At 41.0% G+C, this 16,495-nt stretch overlaps 2 protein-coding genes across 10 annotated transcripts in view; one reads left to right on the top strand and one right to left on the bottom strand.

Annotated features, from left to right (window-relative positions):
* Positions 1–16,495, bottom strand: part of cmss1 (cms1 ribosomal small subunit homolog) — a 330,534-nt gene that overhangs the window by 50,649 nt on the left and 263,390 nt on the right. Inside the window, exon 1 of one of the 5 annotated variants that reach the window (XM_041211439.1) lies at positions 2,773–2,850. The exons of the other annotated variants lie outside the window; for them this stretch is intronic. Coding sequence (XP_041067373.1) covers positions 2,773–2,812 — 40 coding nt within the window. The 5' untranslated portion in view covers positions 2,813–2,850. Of the gene's footprint in view, positions 1–2,772; positions 2,851–16,495 lie in introns of those variants that run through there. 5 annotated transcript variants of the gene reach the window in all.
* Positions 2,617–16,495, top strand: part of filip1l (filamin A interacting protein 1-like) — a 254,298-nt gene continuing 240,419 nt past the window's right edge. For all 5 annotated transcript variants that reach the window (XR_005945860.1, XR_005945861.1, XM_041211434.1 and 2 more), the window contains exon 1: positions 2,617–2,854. The gene's annotated coding sequence lies outside the window, so the exon portion shown is untranslated. The remainder of the gene's footprint in view (positions 2,855–16,495) is intronic.

Genomic DNA, 16,495 nt, shown 5'->3' with positions numbered 1-16,495 from the left:
AGCACATCTGTTGTAAATGTCAAATTTTACAGGGAAAGTTATTTTAAAAAATAGATTTACTTTTGTAATAGACATATGCCACTCCTCTGTCCACTATATATTCCATATTTTCCTTAAAATTGGAAAGAGATTTGATTTGCCATGAACAGAGCACTGGTATTTTTCCATATTCTCTCTCCCCTTGCCATTCCAATCATCATTTCCACATCATTTGCCTTCAAGGATAGAACAATTGAGGTCATGGGCTTTGCCACAATTTAACAGTCCTTCAAAGCAAATTGCCAGATGCAATTCATCGTATAACAGATATACAGGCTCAATGTCACTTATTGAAAAGTGCGACAGTAACTAATATCAGTAACACAAAAGTTGTTGAAACGTAAGCCATATTTACACTGGACATAAATTCCAGGGAAAATTGTACACGTGCTTAAGTATCCCTAATTTAAATACTGCAGGAAAAGAAATTGTACAGGTGTGAATGGTAGCAATCTATGCATTCACAGAATGAAATTAGTTGCGCAATGAAAGTTCGGAGAAAGAGGGTTTGTTTTTTTAAGAAATTATCTTTACTTTGTAAGTTTTAGATTTCATTAGGCTCGCTCTTTTATCATGTACTGAGGGAAATTATTTAGAAATACAGAGAAGCTATAACATGACATTGCAATCAGTGAGCATCCCCACTTCTTACAATGGAATGAAAGTCATTGATGAAGCAGCTGAAGATGGTTGGGCCAAGGACACTACCCCGAGGAACTCCTGCAGTGATGTCCTGGGACTGAAGTGATTGACCTCCTCCATCAACCACAATCATCTTCTTTTGTGCTAGGTATAACTCCAACCAGTGGAGAGTTTTCCCACTGACTTCAATTTTGCGAGGGCTCCTTGATGCCACACTCGGTTGATTGCTCCCTTGATGTCAAGAGCAGGCACTCTCACTTCCCTTCTTGAGTTCAGCTCTTTTGTCCATGTTTGGACCATGTCTGTAATGAGGTTAGGAGCTCTGGCGAACCCAAATTGAGCATCAGGAAGCAGCTTATTGCTGAGTAAGTGCTGTTTGATAGCACCGTCAACAACACCTTTCATAACTTTTCTGATGATCAGGAGGAAGCTGATGGGGCGGTAATTGGCTGGACTGTGTTTTTCCAACTTTTTGTGGACTGGACATACCTGGGCAATTTTCTACATTGTCAGAATCAACAATGATCTGTTTGAACTTGGCTTTATTAGTACATTAGAGGTTTAATTGTTTTCCGCAATGATTTTAACATAATTCCCACTACTATTGTGGACTGTACATGGTGCATACTGGGTGAGTGGCTATGGAGGATACAGGGGGGACATGGAGGAGTCTGAGGTGGTATGGGGTGGCAAGGGCAATCTGAGGAGGCCTGGGGGTGGTTGGGAGGGTTGAAGGGGTGAGAGGCAAGGTTTAGGGGACCTTAAAACTGTGCTATGTTGGAGAACCGAGGAGGGTCTTCTAACTGGCCAGCCTCCGCATCCACACTCATCCTGCACTCCATCACAGCCTGCAAAATACACTGCAAACCCAATCCTTGTGTGACAAAAACTTCAGGCAAAGTCACACATGTATTTCAGAAGGCACAAAAGTGCGCAGTTTTGGTTTTCCTGAGCCCACATGAAAATCCAGGCCATGGATTTGGATAAGGAAGGTATCTTAATGTTAAATATCTAACATTAAAATTTTGATTTTAGGAAGTAGAACCTACAATGGTAAATTAACCATGAAAAAATACATCATTTTCAGTTTTTAACGATAGGAAGCGCAGATTAGGGCAATGTATTTAAGGAATCAACAAGCATTTTTATTATTGTACGCATCATCTAAAAGGTATCGCATTCTGCTTTCTCACATGTCCTGTAAATATATTGGGGGTTGGGCAAAAGGAGCTGTGCAAAAGAAGTAATGGAGACGGCTTATACTCTCAGGTTATATATATCCTAAAAAAAAACAGCATAATTATTTATCTTTGCATTCCTATTTTAAACAAGGCAGTTTTGTCTGACAGAATCATGATGTCCACTTTAAAATTGTTTTGAACATAATCATTTAATCAGACTAGATTTAACTTTGAATAAAACTTATCTATTTGAAATACATTTTGGTGTGTACCTTTATTTGGTATAAACGTATATTTTAATATCTTATATTTTACTTTGCAACAGTAAGCCTTCAAAATTTTAATAAAAATGTTGCTAAACTGCATGAAATCATGGGACTACTTTAAACAGTGCTAAAGATGTTCAAGCAATAAAATAGAAATTAAGTATTCATTTTTTTTAAAAAGAGCATTTTGACAGACAATTGACAACCAAAGGAATTAAAATTAGCATGAAAAGTGGACTATTCTATTTCATTAGCAACAACAAATGTGTATCACAAGCATATGGTTAGCTCTTTCCAAGCCCTGAAGCCCTGTCTTGTTACATCTCTCTATGGAGAGGTTAGGTCAGCTTTCTGACAGAGCCATCTGCCTTTATTGTACATAGCTCCACTGAAATGTGAGATAAATATAGAGGATCATTCCACTCCATGCCCACTGCCCAAGCCTCTGGACACAGATAGATCCCTGCATACAAGTCCAGTCCTTAAACAGGCAGAATAAAACCTATGTTCTACGTTCAAGCAAATATACCTCCTGTGCAATGTCGTCAACGAAAACTGGAGTAAGAAAAGGAAGCCAACATAAACGTGTCCAACTCATTGTCTTCTTTTCTGAAGACTGGATATCTATAATACACAGGACTTACTGTAACAAAACGTTGGATTTTGGGTCAGATCTGCAATCATAAGTCCAAAGGAGGAGGAGAAAATTCTACTTGCAGTCCAACAGTAAGCCCACCATATTGATTGTGGTTAGTGTTATTTGGCAGTAACAATTTTGCAAGTAAAATGTTGTGATAATACATTAGCAAGAAATGCATATGAATAAACACAATTTGTTGAAATTAATTGATGGGCAGTACTGTAGATTAATGTTTGAGATTTCAAAATAATAGCATTATGTTGTCAACCTGATCAAGATTTTTTTTGGACAGAATCAAAATTGCAATAATCATTATTTTGCTGCCTGCATTGTTGTGTACTCCACCTGACCTTTTAAAATGTAAGATGTGACCAGCATTATTTGCCTCTTAGTTAAATACCAGCACCTACACAAAATAGCCTGTAGGGTTAATTTTACATTCAGTTAGAGTTTATTATGGTGGTGGGGGGGAGCTATTATGGGCTTTGTTTTCCAAATGGCTCGGCCATTCAAATATTTTTTTGATTAGTAATTAAATCCTTTCTACAAGAGGAGAAGGCAGGACAGACATTAACACATTAGACTTAAAATAATTTAAAAAAAGATTATACAAGGAAGTGAGAGGTAAATTAGAATGACTTGTGTTTGTCAAGTTAAAAAATATCTGAAGTTATCTTTATTTCCCATTGTAGCTAATAATCCATGCATTTTCAGTGATCTATTTTCTTAGAGAATAGCCTCATTTTAATATTGATGGATTAGAAAACCTTTGGTATTCCATCATGAATATTGTGTACAAAGAATATTAAGGGGAAACGGGAAAGAATTTTAAAATGGTGATGAATTTGATGAATTAAGAAAGGTTGTTTTTCTGCCATCTTTTCTATTGGTGCAACATTAGGGAAACAAATAAATAAGCAATTCCGACTTTACTTTAGAAAAAGAGTTGTTAGCATATGGAGAAAATTGGTGAAGGTGCTACGTAAATGCAATTTGTTGTCATTGTGTGTGGTTGAGCAGGAAACTTTAGGACTTAATGAGAAATTGACAAATGCCTGGTATCTAAAGGATTCAAACTTATTATATTTTATAAATAATGCAGATATATGTTAGAGGAAGGAAATGGGCTGGTGAGATGGTTCAAATTTCTCTTGCCTGAAATATTTCACTGTGGAAGCTTTTCACTGAGTCAATGCATCACACAGCATAGCAAAGATTCTGCTTACTTCTGCATATATAAACACTTCACTCTGAAACTGTCACAGTAAAGGAACTAATTAGAAAAATTGGCTGAGCGATTATATTTGTGTTGATCTGAAATTATGAAAAAACTGTAATTATCTTAAAAAGCTACTTGATTTGCAGTACAATGTCAACCGTTCACTCTGAAGTTCTCAGATGTCCATCTGCTCTTGGTGAAGTTAACCCTTCACTCTTAGATGGGTTTTGTGTAAAGCTCAGTGTAGCACTGAACTATGGCTGCTGCATTCATGCTTAAAATTATTTAATAGCAAATGTTACCAAATTGCCAATTCACTAAATTGATATAGCACTATAACAGAAATAACAGCAATTACCCTGAACTCTTGGGAAAATAGAGGAGGATTTTCCTGCTTTCCTAAACATATTTCATATTTTTAGCTGCGAAATGAACACAACTTACATGGTAATTGGTTCTGTAAATTTTATCAAGCAAAAGCAATGAATTGTCAAGCGACCCACAGTTTTTTGTATTTTGCTTTCTTAATGCTTGACTTTTACTGCTAGCCAATGTCTATATTATACACATAGATTAAATGGACTTGTCAGAATAAATTTTCTCGGTGAAGTTTCGTGAAGTTATAATCTCTGTGCAGTATACATAAATTAAATTTCCAACCACAAATAATGAAATCAAGGCAAAGTCGTTATCAAATGAAGGTGGCATTGGAACGAAGAAGTAAAATCCTCAAACTTTTCAGTTTATCATTATTCATGTTAGTGCTGTCAATCCACAGAACTATAACAAAGTTTCTTTTTCAACAGTGACTAAATTTACTCACTGAGAGAGACTTTTCTGGGTAACTTGTGCATGTGCATGTCAGAAAATCACGTAGGTTATTTTAGAATGAAGGAAAATTGGAAAAGTGCTTTTTACTGGCATGCACTTTGACTTGCCTGCTTCAATAACATTTGTTGAACCCAGTCACATATGCAGGAAGGTTCTCTTATCTAAATCTCAATGCCACTATCTTATAATTTATACACAAAATATCTACTTTGGCCACCAGTGAGAAACAAGCAATCAATCTCTTCTTGCAATTGCTATCAAAAATGAGTGAAATTGAGATATTGAGCTGATATCACCTGCAAGCTAAAGAGACAATGAATGTGCTGATCCATTTCTTCCCAAACATCACAGAATTGGGATTTCTCCCTCTGAACTACTACTTAATATTCAAACATTCACTGTCCCACAGTTCAGATATCAAAGGCTGGCAGATGACTAATGTTGCTATCTTCCCAAAAAAATGAAACATCACCTTGGAAAAAATAGTTGAGTTTAAGAATTCTATTCTAATTGAAGAAACCAAAAATAAGAGGAGAATCACCAAGATCTACAATGTAATATACTTCATTTCCCCCAAAATGTACCCAATTTCAACCACACCAAGTTATTAATGTGGAGAGTCAATGTTCTGTTTTGTGCACAGGTTCTGCCTTTTGAAGAATGTGACCAAATTGCATGGGTCAAAAACTCTGAATAGATGTCCCCCCCCTTAGGTAAATATAGTTCTCAAGGGTGCACTTTACTGTCAACAAAATAATATTTCTGCAAAAAAGTCAACTCTATAATACCTACAGACTGAGGTAGACTATTGTCATACTGTATCCAATTTCCAGCATGACCTGAATCTGTGCAATTATGATTCCTTCGGGGCTAATTGCTTTCATGAACTTAAGTGAAGTGATGGGTATCTGTCCTAAATAAATCAATCTTGTACTGTATGTAAAACGCATCACGCACTAAAGGAATATGAGTGCATTGAGAAATTGCTAAAGGGATATGATATTACATTTGAACAGATGCCAACCTTTATATGGCCGTGCAAGCTGAACCATAGTATTTGCATTTACATTTTGTTCTGTACACTTTCTCTTTTAAAGATTTCAACTGCTGTTATACTTCCTCCTTCAGTTGGAAGGGTTGGCAATTGGGCCAGTTGGGTCTTCATAGCTATAATCAATTCAGCTTTATTACTAGGTTGGGAGAGAAGCTAATGCAGGGTGGTACTTGTGCTAATATCAAGTTTTAGGTATTAGAGAAACAATGGCCAAGAAATTGAATGGTGCAGCATCTGTTTTTCAAATTATGTGGCTTTCTATATTCTCAAAATTTTGGGCAGGCAATAAGAGGCATCCTTTACCAACACCTAAAGCAGATATTAGACCAATTGCAAATTCTGGCTGCCTCAAGGAAAGCAACCCAGGAACTACCTCCAGCAAAAACAGTCGTGAAAGAGGTGTAAAAGAATTTAAAAATCTAAGTTACTTACTTGTAAACAACTCTCCAGATTGCTGAAAGATCACCTGATGAAGGGTCATGCAACATTAACTCGGTTTCTGTCTCCACAGATGCTGCCAGACCTGCTGACTATGTCAGCATTTACTGTTTTTATTTCTGATTGCTGCTGCTTTTGGTCTCCTCTGCCCTGATCTCCACGCCCTAGACCCTAGCCTCAAGTCTACTGCCCAACCCCATGTCCCCCCAGGGACCAGTGACCGTTCTCCTTAGACCATCACTTACCTTGGCATAAGCAGCAGCTTGAGCTTTCACTGCTTGGGGTTCCTTGGGACCTTTCTGCTTTTCAACTCAGTATTATGTCACACAAATGACAAACTCCCCCACCCCACCACACCCCCTCTCCAATCCAGTTCCCATCTATTCTGGCAAGTTTCTCACAGTTGAGTGGATTCCCACAACAAAGTCTGTATGGGAATAAGGTCTGATGCCCAACATCCAGGGCTCCTCAGGTCTCACCATTTGTAAGAGCCCAAACATTAGCACTCCCAAATTGCTGGTCAATTGAATTTTTGTTACCACTACTTCAGCTGAGAAGCTTTGGTTCCAATACAACCAACTCAATCATTACAGAAAATCTTGAGTTTTGACATTTCTGATACAATACATTCTATACATAAAATTTCCTAAGCCTGTATTATTTATTACTTGCTTAAAATGTTAAAAATACAAAGGGAGCAAAATTAGCAATTACTAAGACTCATTGTTGCCTGATAAATTAATTGAAATTAAAATCCAAGCCTATTCTCTCTTTTTAATCTCAATTTTTCTTTTGATTTTCCCCTTCTTATCCTTCTTTCAAAGGTTGTTAGCTGCCTTCCAGCCACATCCAACTGATGCTCACTGGTCCTGCTCACTGGTTCTGGAATAGGGAGTATAGGCAGGTTTCTTAAAGCTGAGTTGATTCATCTTTAAACTAATATCTATACATTGACAGACACAAATTCAGCATGATCAATGCATAGCAATCAGGAGCAGCAACACTGGCTGATTTCCCCTTGCCACCCCTTCAGCCTTGGGATGTTGGAAAACCCTCAGTGTTTGGCTGAGATCACATAATTCAGCACAATGAAGGATTGGTCCTGGGACCATTGTTCCTTTCAACTCAGTATTATATCACACACTTTAATGACATCACCACCACTCACCCCAGCCCCACTCTCCAATCCAGTTTCCATCTATTTTTTTTATCCAAGGCTACCCTTTAATTACTTCCTCTATTTACGCTCATTCTAGTTTCATCTTACTATGTACTGTTTCCAAGCTCTGTTAATGCATTTAAAAAGTAATCTCCCTCCTTCCATCCATATGTATATGTTTCTGACAATCCTGGCTACCTTTACACACTGTATAATTGGGTAATTGTATACCCTTGATACTCAGCATATTATTCAGTTTTAGATATCTTTGAATCTTATGATAATAAGCCACCTGTCCTAAGACATGTACAAACAAAAATATGACATATATAACAGTGCAACCTGCACTATTTTCTTTTCAACAATACTTAGGGTAGAAGGACAGCCTGTTTGATCAGGAGTTAGAACCAGAACAGCTCCATTAAATGGCACGGCTCCCAGTTGTAGCCTAGCCCAAACAATATTGTTTGGAATTGTGTGAAGATGACCCTATCAACTAGTCTCAGAGTTATTTTCAAAGTCTTAGGCAACATGATTAGTTCAAGAATGGATTTCCCCTACAAGAGATTTGCTTTCTGCTTACAGTGGCTGAAGCAGAAATCATTCCAATTTGGCTTGTTCTTTCTCATGTTTGATATTCCCATGTGGGAATGGTGGAGCTAAGAAGAAATGGGAAAACTAACAGCTTGGCAGCCTGAGGGATGTCAGGCATCACTGTGTCAGCCAAATAAAATTTTATGATGCCTCTCAAACTTTGAAGCTGCAATGCTTTATTTAACCATCCTTGGAACGTTTGATGGAATTCACTCGTGGAGGTCATGTCAGAGACAAGAAAAAATTTCCTGTAATTCACAGAATCCTTACAGCCAGCACTTAGCATTCTTACAGCCAGGTCATACCATGAATCCAAACTATCTAAGAAAAGATTAGGATGCATAAATCTGCATGTCATGATATGACAAGAGATTCTCTCATACAATCAAAGATGCAGTGAGAAATAACAGGAAAGAAGGAAATGATGGGATGAGGCATGTAGGCTCCATTTTGAAATATGATAATAATAATGTTCTGGAAACCTCCTTGGATTATAATAATTTTTTATCCAGTACATGCAGCAGAAAGCAAATAATGGCTTATTTTGCTGTTCAAGAAGTGAAATCAGGTTTTGAAAGCCAAGACCATAAGGTACCAGCAGCTGGCTAAAATTGAACAGGTTTACCAATTATATTATTGACTTTTAAAAACAAATACCCTACAACGACATAAACGTCAGCTCTTTCCAAAGTGTTTGCATACTGAATAGCATAAGTTAGACCGAACAGATATCGTGACATGCATAAGGTCCACCCTGAATTGACCCCCGTGCTCTCAGATGTCCCCTGTACAGTATTAGCAGCTGAGTGCTTGGCTCAGATTTCAGGCCTAGTGCTGTGATGTACTTAACACCTGCTGTGCAGTGATAAAGAGGCAGCACTCTGCCCAAAAGCAAGATACAAAAACATCGATTTAATTGATCTGATGTTTACAAGCCAGGTGTCATTTGTTCTACCAAGCACAAAAATAGCCCCCAGCACCATGTGACAGGTGCAGTAAAGTCAGGAATAGTGAATGAGGCAAATGACCTTTTCCTAATGTCACATCAAAGGATTGATTCTGTGATGAGTATACATCATGACAGATGTTCTCTCCCCCCCTCCCACACCTCAAGTATTTTCCATGTGGAAGTTCAGGATGGCTTTGGTACAAAACCAGAGATGAGATGAAATGAAAGCGTTCTAACCAATTACACTACTCAATCCTGGAAATATTTGGGATTCTCTTCTTGTGCTTCTAAATCAATCCTATGCATGCCACACACAAAATGAACTTTCTGTTTTGCCTTTAAAGATTGAATGTTAAAGGGGTCATAAGGTCATGTGTTTAGCACCCACTCCAAAGAGAAGACTTGCCTTCTGTTCGAATGACCGCTATTCAATTTTTGCAAGGGATTAGGCCCTTCATTTACATATGTAAGGCACCTATCATCTATTCCAGGCACTGCCACATGCCTGTAAAACAGATGGAACAAGGTCCAGTCTCTACTCCCTTGAATTCTCAAAGTTTATAAATTACTCAGGCTTAATTATATATATTTGACTTTGCAATACCAGGTCCTGCTAAAACTGCTCTCTATTCCAGGATTATCCTGGAAGCAAAGATAAGCCCTGGCTTCTTTTCGTGATTGAAGACCGTTTCTTTCAACCCCTCTCCCCTGTCCCCTCCAACTTCACCTCCAACAATAAGTGTGAGGAGCTCATGGATTTCTTTGTCACTAAGAATTGAAACATTCTGATCAGCTGCCTCTGCAACGACCCTCCCTTCCATTAGTCCGCCTGGCTAAACTTCCTTTAATGCTTCACCTCGCCCTAGCCCTGATCTTGCACCTTTCTCTAGTTTCTCTCTTATTTCACTTCAAGCCCTCTCTGAGCCTATCCTGTCCATGAGATTCTTTCCTGATCCCATTCCTACTAAACTGCTGATCACCCAACTTGCTTTCCTGGCCACCATATTAACTGATATTGTAAGCCATTCTCTCTCTTCAGGTTTTGTCCCTCTCTTCTTTAAATTTACTGCTATCACCCCTTCTCCTTAAAAAAAACCCTTGACACCTCCATCCTTGCAAACTACAATCCCTTCTCCAACCTCACTTTCCTCTCCAAAGTCCTTGAACATGTTGTCGTCTCCCAAATCTGTTCACATCTTTTCCAGAACTCCCTCCAATGTGATTTCTGTCCCTGCCACAGTACAAAATGGATCTCATCAAAGTCATGAATAACATCCTATGTGACCGCAGCATTCTTCTCAACCTGTCTGCAGCCTTTGACTCAGTTGACCACATCATCCTCCTCCAACACCTTTCCATTGTCATCCAGCTTGGTGGGACTGCTCTCACGTGATTTCATTCTTATTTATCCAATCGTAGCCAGAGGATTACTTGCAATGGCTTCTCTGGTATCTCTCAAGGATCTATCCAACCCCCTCCTATTTCTCATCTACATGCTGCCACTTGGTGACATCATCCGAAGGCAAAGCGTTGGATTTCAGCTACACTGAGACACTCAGCTCTGCCTCACCACCATCACTCTTGACTCCTTCAATTTTGTTAAATTATCCGACTGCTTATCCAACATCCAGTATTGGATAAATAGAAATTTCTCCAATTAAATATTGGGAAGACTGAAGCTGTTGGTTTTGTCCAAACTCTCTTCCCTAACAACCAACTCTAATCCACAACAATCTCAGATTAAACTAGTCTGTTCGCTGTCCTGGTGTCACATTTGACCCAGAGATAAGCTTCTGACATAATATTCATGCCATCACTAAGACCGCCTATTTGCACCTCCATAACATCGCTCGACTTCACCTGTCTCAAATCATTTGCTGCTGAAATCCTCATCCATCTTTTTGTTACCTCTAGATTCAACTATGCCAATGCACTCCACCACATTCTACCATCCGTTAACTTGAGATCATCCAAAATTCTGTTGTCCGTGTCTTAATTCAGGGCAAGTCCTGTTCCCCTCTCACCCCTATGCTTGCTGACCTATTTCAGCTCCCAGCTAAGCAACGTCTCAATTTTAAAATGTTCATCCTTGTTTTCAAATCCCTCCATGGCCTTACCCCTCTCTATCTCTGTACTCCCTATCTCTGAACTTTCCTATCTGCGCTCCTCTAATTCTGGCCTCTTGTACATTCCCAATCATAATTCCTCCACCAATATAAAATAAAAACAGAAAATGCTGGAAAAACTCAGCAGGTCTGGCAGCATCTGTGGAGAGAGAGAAACAGAGTTAACGTTTCAAGTCCATAGAACTCTTCTTCAGAGGCCGTGCCTTAATTTGCCTGGGTCCTAAGCTCTGAAATAACCTCCCTCCACCTCTCCGTCTCTCTACTTTGCTTTCCTTCTTTAAGACAGTTCTTGAAGCCTACATCTTTGACCAAGCTTTTGGTCATCTGATTTAATATCTCTTCATGTGGCATATTTTGTTTTATAATGCTCCAGTGAAGCACCTTGGGACTTTTCATTATGTTAAAGGGTCTGCATAAATATAAGTCGTTGTTGTAAGTAAAATCTGGCAGGGGTTTTAACCCCCAAAAATAGGATATTAAAATGTTAAAAATTTGAATTCCAGCTCCTATGAATCCACTTCTGATTTAAAGAGACAGGTCAAGAGGCAGGTAGGCAATTTAAATGTTACAATGAGGTTGTTTGCCTCATAAATTGCCACCATTTTAAATTTAACTCTGGCCAGCTGAGTTTTCCAGCCCTCAGGTCTAAAGGGAAATGAGGGCTTCTGGATGTAGGAGGTAGGTGCCTCTCCACTTATTGGCAGGATCTAGTTTACTGCTTTGCTAAAATCTGCAACTCTTTGATCTCCTCCACAAGTCGTCTGATCTCGCCCACACCACCCCCCTGCCAACGCTAATAAACTCCTCCAAACTCCCATCTGCCTCTGGCCTTCAATGTGCTCCAACCATCCTCCCTGACACTATTTGCCTCTGTACCCTCCCACCTCTCCCACCTCCAGACTCTGATCTTACTGTCCACCCCTACTGCCCAACTCCCCCCTCCACCCTGACAGACAAGCCTCCCAGATATTGCCTTGTTCGGATTCCATAAGATTATAAGAAATAGGAGGAGGAAAAGGCCATTCGGGCCCTCTAGCCTGCTCTACTATTCAATCAGGTCATGGCTGATGTGTTTGTGGCCTTAACTCCACTTTCCTGCCTGTCTCCCAAAACCCTTGGCTCCCTGTTGATCAAAAATCTGTCTAATTCAGCCTTGAATATATTCAATGACCCAGCTTCCAAGGGTCTCTGCTGAAGAGAATTCCAAAAACTAATGAGAAGAAATTCCTCCTCGTCTCCATCTAATTTTGAAACTGTGCCTTCTAGTTCTAGATTCCCACACAAGAGGAAACGTCCTTTCAGCATCTAACCTGTCAAGCCCCCTCAGAATTTAATGGGTGGAATCGTCCCAGATTTGCACTAAATGCAGTAGTGGGCAGGTAATACAACGTTTTACCCACCAGCTGCAATGGCGAGCTTTCATATTGTATCGTCCCAAACCCACTGCATTAGTTATGCATTCCGGGGAACACACCATTTCGATGGCAGGCAGGGTCTCATTTGCTGCCACGCCTCACCGCTTTATCACGTCGTGCGCTATATTTCAAGTCCAGCCACGTGCACAGCTCTCAGTGATTCCAGCCCACGACTACTGCAGGGAAGTTGTCACAAAATGCAAAAAGACTGCAGCCCCCAGGTTTAGTGATGCATCCTGGAATGCCTTTTGGGCACTGTGGAGGCCTGCAGTCTTGTCCTCTACTCCTGCTCTGGCCGCAGCATGGGCAGCGGTGTGACCAACCAGGCTTGAGAGGTGGTGGCAGTGATGATCAGTGCCTATACTGCACAGAAGAGGTTGGCCATCCAATGCAGATATAGGATGAATGATCTCATCCATGCAGCCAGGGCATGCCAACCATCTCATCGCTCTAAACTCTCACAGTTAAGCCAGGGATGCATCACTAAACCTGGGGGCTGCAGTCTTTTTGCATTTTGTGACATTCACTGGCATCTCACTCACCGCCAGCTCAAGGGACATCACCACCCATTCTCACCCACATACCCTCACATGTCTATCTGGCCTCATCTTCTCTGGAGACCACCTCTTCAGCCCTCACCACCTCGAGGCCACTTGCACAGATCAACACGTGCCTCCACACACACTTTGGGTTACCCCCCCCACTTCCCCAGTACAGCCCTCACCCTGTAGCATCTTCCATTGCCTGAGGCCACTTCTCCAACCTTCGCCAAGCAAGCCCTAGCCCTGCAACCATTGAAAAGCCACCCACATATGGCTGCTCTACTAGACGGAGACCTTCCATGAACCCTCTTAAAAGTGATGTGGTGCCATCTGTGAAACCTAGTGCTGATGACTGCGAGTGCTAACGGAAGCAAGGTAGGCAAACAAACCTTGCAGTCCCGAGCGAAGGGTAGCCCGCCAGGTCCACATCGCTTATGTGCTGTTGTGAAACACGTGGGCGTGTTTTCCTGCTGACATGAGTGGACGATTCCGGCAAGCTAGCCTAATAATGATATGCAGATGTATTACAATGAGGTTCCTGAAGACAGGAAACGCGGCCCACCATCGGGGGGCTGAGTGGACGATTGCAAACTGGTTCCACGGCATCATCAAACCGATCATGTCATCCTTCATCCCAGAAATCAGCCTAGTAAACATTCTCTGAAGAACTTTCAATGAAAGTATGTCCCTCCTTAAGTAAGGAGACCAAAACGGGTAAACAGTACTCCATGTGTGGTCTCACCAATGCCCTGTACAGTGGTAGCAAGACTTCCCTATTTTTATACTCCATATCCCTTGCAATAAAGGCTAACATTCCATTTGCCTTCCTGATTATTTGCCGTACCTGCATGCTAACATTTTTTGATTCATGTACAAGGACATCCAGATCCCTTTAGAACTGCAGTATTCTGTAGTCTCTCTCCATTTAAATAATATTCTGCTTTTCTATTCTTCCTGCCAAAGTGGACAACCTCACATTTTCCCACAATTTTTCCCAAAAACATACTTTATTAATAAAATACATAACATTACAAAACATTTCAACTTGAAAATTACAGAAAGTGCAATAAAATTCAACTTGTCTCCCTGCAGCTTGTTCCACTCTGAGGTGCCTCAATATAACTGTAAAACTTTTGATATTTACAATATACATTCCATGTCAGGCACACAGCCTGAGGGCAAAATATTTCAAACTGAAGATTACAGAAACTGCAATATAATTCAACTCGTCTCCACACAGCATATTCCATTCTGAGGTGCCTCAATAGAATTTCAATACTCTTGATATTTACAATATACATTCCTTGTCTGTCTTACAGCCGAGGGGTTCAACAAAGTTTCTAACCCTTTGGTGCACATTATACTCCATCTGCAAAATGTTTTCCCACTCACTTAACATATCTATATTCCTTTGCAGACTCTTTGTATGCTCCCCACAACTTATTTTCCTATCTATTGTTGTATCATCAGCAAATTTGACTACAATACCGTCAGTCCCTTCGTCCAAGTTATTAACATAGATCGTAAATAATTGAGGCCCCAGGATTTATCGCTGTGGCACTCCACTTGTTACAGTCTGCCAACCTGAAAATGACCCATTTGTCCTGACTCTGTTTCCTGTTCATTAGCCAATCCTCCTCTATCCATTCTAATATATCACCCCCTACACCATAAGTTCTCATCTTGCGCAGAAGCATTTTATCTGGCACCTTATTGAATGCCTTTAGGAAATCCACATACATTATATCTGCTGGTACCTTTACCAACCCTGCTTGTTACATCCTCAAAGAATGCTAATAAATTTGTCAAACACTTTCCTTTTCACAAAACGATGTTGACTCTGCCTGACTGTAGAATGAGTATCTAAATGTCTTGCTACTACCTCCTTAATAATGGATTGGAGCATTATCCCACTGACAGATGTTAGCCTAAGTGGCCTATAGTTTTCTGCCTTCTGACTTTCTTGAATAATGGCGTTATATTTGAGGTTTTCCAATCTGCTGGGACCTTTCCAGAATCTAGAGAATTTTGGAAGATAAAAACCACTATCTCCGCAGCCACTTCTTTTAAGACCTTAGATTGCAAGCCATCAGGTCCAAGGGACCTGTCAGCCTTTAGTCCCATTAGTTTTCCTGGTGCATTTCTCTACTGATTGTGATTTTTTTTAAGTTCCTCCCTCCATTTGGTTCCCTCCTTTTTTATTATTCCTGGGGTGCTTTTGGCATTTTCTACTGTGTAGATAGATCCAACCCCATTCCCCCAATCTTCCCCAGCTCCAGACTCGAATCTTCCTCCTCCCATGCTTTCAAATATAATTTCTACCACCCCCTATTTTCCACAGCTCTGAACACAGATCTTCCTCCCCAGTGCCCTCCCACCACCCCAGCTTCAGACTCCAATCTTCCTTCCCCTTCCTAGCCTCTCCGAACTTCCCGGCTCCTCCCCGCTCCCTGGCTACAGCCTGGTACCTAAGGGCTGCCCACCTGCTAGGCAGCCTCTCAATCTGGCTGGTTGTGACTGGACAATTGAGAAAAAAAGAATGGAAATCAGGTCCTGCTGTTATAATCATCAGGACCTACAGGAAACCTGTGCTTCTGTGGGTGCAATTTAATCTAGGGGGTCACGCCAACTGGTGAGAGCCCATATCATCTCCTTTGGGTCAGGCCTACCATCAGAGGCGGGCCTTCCCCAAGAGCTGTCAGCCAATGGTAGCTCTTCATTGCCATCAGAGCCACCAGGGGATTGGTGGTAGCTGCTGGCAATGCACCCACCAGAGGCCCAGGATCTGTGAGGAACCAGGATATAAATGAGTGAGGCCCAGATACGGGTCGGAGGTTGGGTTTGCAGGAGGGGAGGGATTGTCAGAGGCAAGGGCAGTGATAGTGGCTCTCAGTGGACCCCCCAACACTTCTCGACGCCAGGTCCTTCGATCAGGGACTAAGCAGCTAACAATGACGAACCTCCAGGAGCCCGCAAGTAAACACGCCAGGGTTTGCTTTTCGGGCTCCCCATTTGGCAACTGCCACTAGTTGAATACCAGCAGCAGCTGGTTGAGGCCCTTAAGTGGGCAATGGCAGTGGAGTGGGAAGCCTGTCCATGAGCCTTCCTATCTTGGACTTAATCAGGGCAGTGGCGAGAAGGTGGTGGGGTCCCCACCTGGCACCCTCCCACTTGATTAAATAACCCCTCACCTCCAAACTTGGCTCAGGGGAGGGCATTAAATTCTGCCTGTCTTCCAATCTCAAACCAACACTCCAGCTCCCTCATCCCCTCTCAGCTAATTTCAAGCTCAAGGAGTTTTCAATCTAAGCTATATTGCCAAATGTTGGTATTGAGTACCTGAGTACTTTCCCACCAGGAAGCAAAAATTTGACAGCCAACTTAAGAGATGCCTTCGGAA

This window comes from Carcharodon carcharias, chromosome 18, assembly GCF_017639515.1.
Source record: "Carcharodon carcharias isolate sCarCar2 chromosome 18, sCarCar2.pri, whole genome shotgun sequence".
Taxonomy (NCBI): Eukaryota; Metazoa; Chordata; class Chondrichthyes; order Lamniformes; family Lamnidae; genus Carcharodon; species Carcharodon carcharias.
The sequence above is the reverse complement of the archived record's forward strand: the minus strand, read 5'-3'. Positions and strand labels throughout refer to the sequence as shown.